This window comes from Gastrolobium bilobum, unplaced genomic scaffold (genome assembly GCF_033153095.1).
Source record: "Gastrolobium bilobum isolate Gb01-03AN ecotype WA unplaced genomic scaffold, APGP_CSIRO_Gbil_v1 utg44336, whole genome shotgun sequence".
NCBI lineage: Eukaryota > Viridiplantae > Streptophyta > Magnoliopsida > Fabales > Fabaceae > Gastrolobium > Gastrolobium bilobum.
Window position 1 is genome coordinate 145,358 of NW_026896514.1, and position 8,099 is coordinate 153,456.

General features: G+C 40.5%; 1 protein-coding gene across 1 annotated transcript; it reads right to left on the reverse strand.

The window, feature by feature from the left end:
* Nucleotides 1–347: 347 nt before the first annotated feature.
* Nucleotides 348–7,888, reverse strand: LOC133300197 (QWRF motif-containing protein 2-like). The gene is made up of 6 exons (XM_061499706.1): nt 6,292–7,888; nt 5,859–5,978; nt 5,544–5,660; nt 5,320–5,409; nt 782–889; nt 348–657 (listed from the first exon to the last, which is right to left on the reverse strand). The coding sequence occupies exons 1-6, from the start codon at nt 7,648–7,650 to the stop codon at nt 571–573; spliced, it is 1,881 nt and encodes a 626-aa protein (XP_061355690.1). The 5' UTR covers nt 7,651–7,888; the 3' UTR covers nt 348–570.
* Nucleotides 7,889–8,099: the final 211 nt, after the last annotated feature.

Here is an 8,099-nt window from a genome sequence, read left to right on the forward strand (position 1 = left end):
GGTCGTTTAATAAATGATGAAAAACCTTCTGAGAAAGAAATATACAAGTGTAAATTTGGCATTCCTACTTCATAGTAACAGAAAGGGGTAATGTGTTGCCTGATTTTAATTGACGCCATAACTCAAAGAAGGGCAGCAGGCGTAATTTCAATCAAGTTAAAGGGAGGGGGAAAAACAGTAAATCGCATTCCCATTTCTAATAATGGACCTCCCAACGAAACGTCATATTACGATTACGAGATCATTTTGTAATCAGCTAAAATTATAAGCTAAATACAAATACAAATACAACAAAAAAATCAATTAAAATATAAAATTCTACACAATTTATATACATCCTTTGGCACTTACAGGAGAAAAGGGGAAAAAGGCAAGAACAGGATTTTTTTTTTTCAAAAGAAAAAAAGCTGTATCCTAATTAACTCCAATTTAAGAACGACAAACTCCAATGCTCACTGTGTTTGCATATGATCAATCACCATGACAATTTCATGTATTGAATTCAAGGCCAAAATAACCACTCCTATGTTATGATGTTAGCACCGAAAGTAGGCAGGTCAGACAATGTAGTTATTTGCTCGTTACTTTCATTGTTGGGCTTCTGGGTAATAAGCATTTCAGTTGTGAAATATGCGTTCTCAAGCTACACTCTCTAACCTGTTCATGAAAAGGTTTTTTGTTAATGAGTTTGTAGCCATACCGGCGGCAACTTCATTTAAATCATCCAAGGAAAATCAAAAGAAGTACTTCAAGCTTCAATAAATATTTTCCAGAAATTTACCTGCATGGTTGTAATCATTGACAAAAGGTCTTTGCACTCTTCAAGCAAAACGCGCTCCTTTGCACTTAAGTTGGTAACTTCGACCACCAGCGAATTCACGTCTCCAACCTATCAATTGCAAATGCTTTCAGACATTTTGACATGCCAATTGCTACATCCTTAAAGACTGTTGTGCACTTACATTTAATCACCTCCATATAAATTAACATAAAATGAAGCGAACAGATGTTTACACGAAGAGGTTGGAAATGGAGAGAAATACATGTGGGAAAATAATAACTTTCAAACGCAGGTGAGTAACGCACATTTCAACGAATCAGCTTAACACAAAACAATGATATATCTTTTTCCCCCAAAGGTAGCAGCAGTGAGTATCAATATCGAACCACATACATAGATCAGCAAAATAAAGAAAAACAAAAAATAAGCCCCAGCATGCACGCATAAAAAAGCAGCAGCCATATTAGCTAGGTTGACATAAAAAGCCAAATACACCTGTTAGAACTTTTAAGGCCTAACCGAAATAGGATCCCACATCCCCATCCCCTTCCCCATATTTACTTTAACCAGAGAAAATAGGCAAATAAAAAAGCGAAACATTTTTTTGAAAAATTAAAAAGGCAATGCTACATTCAATAACGTGCGCAGAGTCTAATATCAATTATCAATATCAAGGATTCACATAGGCATATAGCAACGCGAATAAAAGAACTAGGCAAAATAAGATCCAGATTTGTATTAAGCCAATAATCAACCTCATCAGATTGCTGGATGTTAAATGTTTTCCTCCCAAAATAATCCCTATCCACTCCATTTCAAACCTACTACTCAATCTACTCCGCATCTCAAACCCCTATTATGATATATATATTTGCTCCATTAGCAAAATTGAGGAACAATATAGGGAGAAAAGGGAGGCCAATGCTGGATGTCAAAATGTTTTCCTCCCAAATCAATGCCTATCCACGACTTGGTAAACTCTGGACTCAAACCTACTCATCACTTCTAGAGCCCCCTTTATATCTCTCCACTTACCTTATTTTTCTCCAAGCGTATCTATAACCACTTTTTCTCTTGACTGCACAGACATAAGAGTCACAACTCATGACAACTAAATCAATAATAAAATAATGGAATACTGGTATCAATAATGGAACACATAATAAAGCACAAGTTATTCCTTATAGTGTCGTGATGCTGTCCCTAACACTAAAATAAACAAAAAAAGACATTCTGCATTCTGCCTCGCATCAAATATCTCACTTAATATGTATTTAAGCACAGAAAGAGAAAAAATGGGAAGCAGGGATCAGGGTAGACAATCCTATATAATATGAAAATAGGTGTATGTTAGGATCTAGCAAGATTATCATAGATTAACACAACAAACACCAAGAAATTGGCCCAGTGAACTGCATTTTCTGTATATTATTCAAAAAAAGAAGGTACAAACAGCCTGAGACAGTAATGAAATTAGGGAAAAATACAAGAAAAGCTAAATGGTTTCCAGAGCAATTAGAGAGTGCTCTAGTTCTCTCCCAATCTGATTTCCCAGCCCAAGTCCCAAGTTCCAATCTGAATCCTTCTCCACAACACTCCACCCCCCTTTTATTCCTTCTAACAACCTTGCCACCTCAGCAATTCTTCTAGAATACACTAACTACCAAACTTGTCATACTCCAATAATCCCCACTACCCAACTTACATATACCTACATATACTTACGTGACTATATTCCTATCAATACTCCCCCACTTAAACACTCACCTTGCCCTCAAGGTGAGGTTTAGCCCCTAAGCACCTTCCACCGGGATCCCATTACTTGAATTGTAGAGATCCACATGTGCTCAAAGTAAAATGTTGTCCACCAAGATCCTATATTTGTCCATCTTGAATGGCTTTTACCACAATAAACGGCAATAAATTTAGCCCAAGCAAGGGCCTCGACGAAATGTTTGTCAGTAACTGTTGGGGTCCAATCTCCTCTCCTATTTGGGCAGATCTCTCAACAAGTCGCTCATCTCTGATCACATCTAGCGAGGCAATTGCTACTGCACTGGCCAAAGGATTCCCCCCAAATGTACTTCCATGCTGTCTAGGTTTTATGCAAAGCATCACATCTTTGTCTGCAAGAACTGCACTAACCGGTAGAATGCCCCCACCCAACTGTCCAAGTTTTATGCAAAGCATCACATCTTTGTCTGCAAGAACTGCACTAACCGGTAGAATGCCCCGACCCAATGGTTTTGCTAATATCACTACATCTGGGCGAACTTCTTCCCAGTCACACTCTGCAATTAGTTCCCATTCCATCTCTTGCTTTGTCACTGTTTGTAGCAGCTACTTCTTCACGTGATTGCAGCATACCAACTCTTCGCTCAGGCCTGAGTCCGACAGCTCCGGTAATGGTAGCGGTTGAGTCACCTCCCCTGGCGACTGCGGCACCTCTGGTACATCCATAACCTTTGCCAACACCTCCATCCTTTCACCCTTAAAGGAGGTTTCTCCTTGTCAACAACTAATGTAGATCGAGAGTTGCAAAATAAAAGTTTCTCCTTACTTTGCAGACCTCTTCCTCTTCGTTAATCTCCAGCAAGTTCAGTTGGGGGGTTTTGCAACTATGTTCCGGATTCCATCGCTCTTTATCGTTTTCATTGTTGAAAATCAGTAAGCTGAGTTGCGTCTCACCCCCTGATGCGTTTTGGTAGGTACGCGCGTCACTGAGGTTGCTAAGGTGGCTCCATTTTCCTCGAAACCCATCTTGGACCCCAACCTTGTTTCTCATCGCCAACACACTCGTCTCCTTCGTCATCTTCTCCGTCAAGGTAGCTGGTTTCTGCAACAGCACCATTCGATGGCTTTCTACAACGTCCACACCATGGCCTCGAGGAAGCTCCAGTTTAGGAGTTAGCCAATCAACAAGGTGAACGTTTGTGCTGACACTCTTCTGGTTTCAACGATTTCGACCTCCTTCCCCTGCTTCGCAAAAACTGCACGATCTCATTCAATTTTTGTTTGGTTCTGCGGAAATGTTCTTCCGTTTCCGCACTCCTCCTCCTCATCTCTTCTATGATCTCCAAACGAATTTCGGCGCATCAACCCGTTCAAAGCACCCCTAGGATCGGAATGCTCTGATACCAATTGTTAGGATCTAGCAAGATTATCATAGATTAACGCAACAAACACCAAGAAATTGGCCCAGTGAACTGAATTTTCTGTATATTATTCAAAAATAGATAGTACAAACAGTAATGAAATTAAGGGAAAATACAAGAAAAGCTAAATGGTTTCAAGAGCAATTAGAGAGTGCTCTGGTTCTCTCCTAATCTGGTTTCCCAGCCCAAGTCCCAAGTTCCAATTTGAATCCTTCTCCACACCACTCCACCGCTTTTATTCCTTCTAACAACCTTGCCACCTCAGCAATTCTTCTAGAATATACTAATCTAAGTAGCACCGATATACGACACGACACTCCGACACGTTAATTCTAAAAAATGTTAGATTTCGACACGTTACGACACGTTTTGATATTAAATATTATTTTAAATTTATATAATGTATATTATATTTAATACTCCATAATTTAACAAAACAAAAATGAAGTTAAACTTATAATACCCATCAATTTTGCAAAGAAACATAAGATATTCCAAATATTTATATTAAACTCAATCAGATGGTAATAGTAATCCAACGAATCTAATAATTGGAACTAAAAATGCAATGCAACGCAACCTTTGAATCTTTTTTGAGTCTCTACAACGCGTGTTGGAGTGTCGGGAAGTGTCGGACACGACACGTCAGAGTTTTTGAAGTGTCGGTGCTTCATAGATACTAACTATCAAACTTGTCATACTCCAATAATCCCCCACTACCCAACTTACATATACCTACATATACTTCCATGACTATATTCCTATCAATGTACAATATGAATTCTTCAAATGGTATAACGAGTACAAAAAGAAAAAAGCTTGAGTGCACAGCTGGTAAATTATGTGTAAATTTAGAGATTGATTCAGATATCCAACATTGGCTATTACAGTATAATTACATGCAAAAATAGGGTAAGGCAATATAGTTTCTGATGATTATAAAAGCATAGGATTTGATCAAATGTTGAGTAGATTTTATATATAGAGATAATATCATCATTAATGAGCATGTTTTGATTGTATATTGTTTCTGTTCCCATGATAAGCACCATCCTTGTCCATCACACCATGTGGCATTTGTTAACAATTACGTATAGAACCGTTAGCACAAAAGCTAGCTGGGAAGTTTCAATAAGCAAGACTCATTATTTAATAAAATTAAGTTTTATGCATTTTTACTTGCTTGGAAAGATCCCTATGCACTGCCGTAATCATGGTGTATAAACCACCTAAGTTGATTTTCTACCATAATCATAACCTAGCCTAGGAGATATAAAAACACTTAAAAATTACTAGAAAATCAAATAACACTTACATAGGATCATACCATCGCAAATATAATCCAACATCTACAAAAGAAGTATGGGCAAAAGAAATACGTACCTTCGGTAACAATAGGCATATAGAGGATGCCATTGCCTGCATCACATCCATTGCTGAACAAATAGCATCCTTCACTTTCAGCAGGTCTGCCTGAAGTAAAATATAGAGCTTTAATATTAATCCCAATTATGCTAATAATTAATAACAACTGAACTACTATGCTACTTACAACCTATAATAATTAAAGCAATAAATGAATAACCAATAAGCTAAAAGCAAAATACCTTGGCCCTGCCAACAACAGGAAGGCGAAGAGTGCTAGCCCTTAGCGCTTCAATAGCTCCTGAAAGAGAACTAGAGTACACCCGATCCAAAATGGCCCAATCTTCCAAATACATCATCTGCATAAATAGTTTCCATTAAGAACTTACAATGAAAGCTGAACACCAAAAACCAGATGCCATGGGATGACAGCTGCACCATGAAGGACTGAATGACATATTGACATGACTTAACTACTGGAGAAAAAATAAATTCTGTAATCAAATCAAGCCAAAAATACACCAGTCAATTTAGCTCAGGGTAGCTATAGATCTTACTTGCTCCTTCAGGATGGATATTAGCTTATACTGTTGCTTCAGCAACTGTAACTCTGTTCTTTTGGCTCTAACAGATTCTCGTAGTTTCGAGGTAGCTATCCATGCATCATAGAGGCTTCTCTGATACAAGGAAGAATATTTCGGCAAAATTAAAACAAAATAAACTAAACAAACACTAGCAAATAGTATGATAAATACAAAATCTCTCTCTGATATCTATGATTGAACATTTACATTGCAACTACGAGGCTGGTGTTTGTTGTCGGATACGGAAATATAACTAGAATCAACATAAACATATCTATTCACTATCTTTCTTCTAACATCCATACCATCAAAATAAGACCCAATACAGCTTTCGAAGAGTGATGCACCGGCAGGTAGATTATTACTAGCGTTTAAATACAAAACAAAATTTCAAATTTTGAAATACCTCGGCATTCAATGTTTGTGCATAGAGGGTAACATCGGCTCTGGCGTTTATAAAACGCCATTGCATGAGCCTGTTATGAAGGAGTCTCAGTAAATGTGCATCATTAATCCGGTTCTCCCCAATCTTTCCCCTTGGAACATCAACAGCAAAACTCAAAACAGAAGGCTCAATGCCGAACCTATTACTCAGACTACTAGCCACCCCGTTTCTGGCTCGAGAGGGGCTCACCCCTCTGGAAGGAGACCACGCAGAAGGCGTGGCTAGCTTATTCGGAGAAGCAGGACGAACAGCAGAACGAATAGGAGAACCTTGTAACCGGCTATTCACAACTCCACGTGGAGACGATACAGGACTATCCAACTGTAACTTTTTCGGCGCCAGAAGCTTAGGAGGAACCATTGCTTTATTTCCAATTCCACCATTTCTAGATGATGGAGGGTCCGTTTGGCGCCTCAATCGATTGTTAGCCTCTTGCCAGAACCTCGCTGGCACTACAATCGCTCGTTTGGCTCCGCATTCCTGTGCTCCTGAAGAACTACCAGAAGTCACACTTTCGTTATCAGAAGGAACAGCCTCAGGCTCAGGCTGCAAATTAGATCCGCCATTTTTGTTGCTCTCCGATCTCATTGTCGAATCAAGAGAAGCTCGAACGTCCACCATTGAATTCTGCAACGACCGAACCACATTCCCCGGTCCATCCGATTTTCTCACGGCATCAGCACAATCCAAGCTTCTGTTCATGCAATTTGCCTGCTGCTGCTGCTGCTGCAATTTTCCCGGCCATCGGTGCCGATCCAGCGTCCTCGGATTCTCGGTCTGAACCGAATTGCCGCCGTTACCTCCTCCCCTTCCCGGCGTCGTTGTCGTGGCCTTCCTCCTCTCCGGCGTGTTCTTCCTCAAACTCTGCGGCGGCTGCGGCTGCGGCGCCGGCTTCGCCTTGCTAACCTGGATCGAGAACGACTCACCCTGGAACGAAACGGACAAACTCCTCGTCGAAGTGAAAAGCATCTTCTGAGCAGCCGTTGCGTCTGTTCCACCAACACTAGGTCGAGGAGTGCCTTGCCGCCTCCGCTCCACAGACTGTGACCGCTTGACCGCCGGCGTCGACGGCGGCGTCGGCGTAGCCTTTTGTCTAGTTGAATTCACCGCCCTGGTTACCAGCGGCGCATGGCATCGTCTCGGAGGGGACGAAACAGAAGAAGAAGAGGAAGAAGAAGAAGACATGTAGCGAGAAGTAACTTCTCGTGCTTTGGGCCTGTGAGGAGCGATTGCATTGTCCGTTTCAGAGGGTAACAGAGGAGGCCTCGTTGGAGTTTGAGCTCGCTTGGGGTTTATCGCAGTAGAAATTGCAGCTACCATTGTTAATTCCAAAATTCTAATTCTAATATTCCATAATCATCAACAACAATAATAATCATTTCGAAACTCGAAACTCATCATTGGAATTCACGCTCAGTCTCAGAACCCTAAAAATTAAAGCCCTGAACCCAATCGGAAAAGAATCAAGGTAATGATGGCCGTTATTAATTTATGAGTAAGGTTGAACGAATTGAAAATCGGAACGTAAATATGACCGTTACGCTTCGCCGGTGCGTGTGGCGAGTAAGGAGTGTAACTGTCGTGTTAGTGCGAAAATTAACACCGAAAATTTGTGGGATGAAGCTGAGGCACTATGAGGGTGACGCTGACGCTGACACTGAGACACACGTACGCGCGGTGTTGAAGAGAATAAATGCCACTCGCCGTGACGTGAGGGGCAAAGTGAGTTAGTGAGGTCTAGGAGGGTAGTTTCGTAAATAGAATCATAA

Coding starts and splice junctions, on each gene's coding strand:
- LOC133300197 (XM_061499706.1), bottom strand. CDS start 7,650: ATGGTAGCTGCAATTTCTACTGCGATAAACCCCAAGCGAGCTCAAACT. Junction 5,661..5,858: donor TATCCATCCTGAAGGAGCAA/GTAAGATCTATA, acceptor CTATTTATGCAG/ATGATGTATTTGGAAGATTG. Junction 890..5,319: donor TATGCCTATTGTTACCGAAG/GTACGTATTTCT, acceptor TGCAATTGATAG/GTTGGAGACGTGAATTCGCT.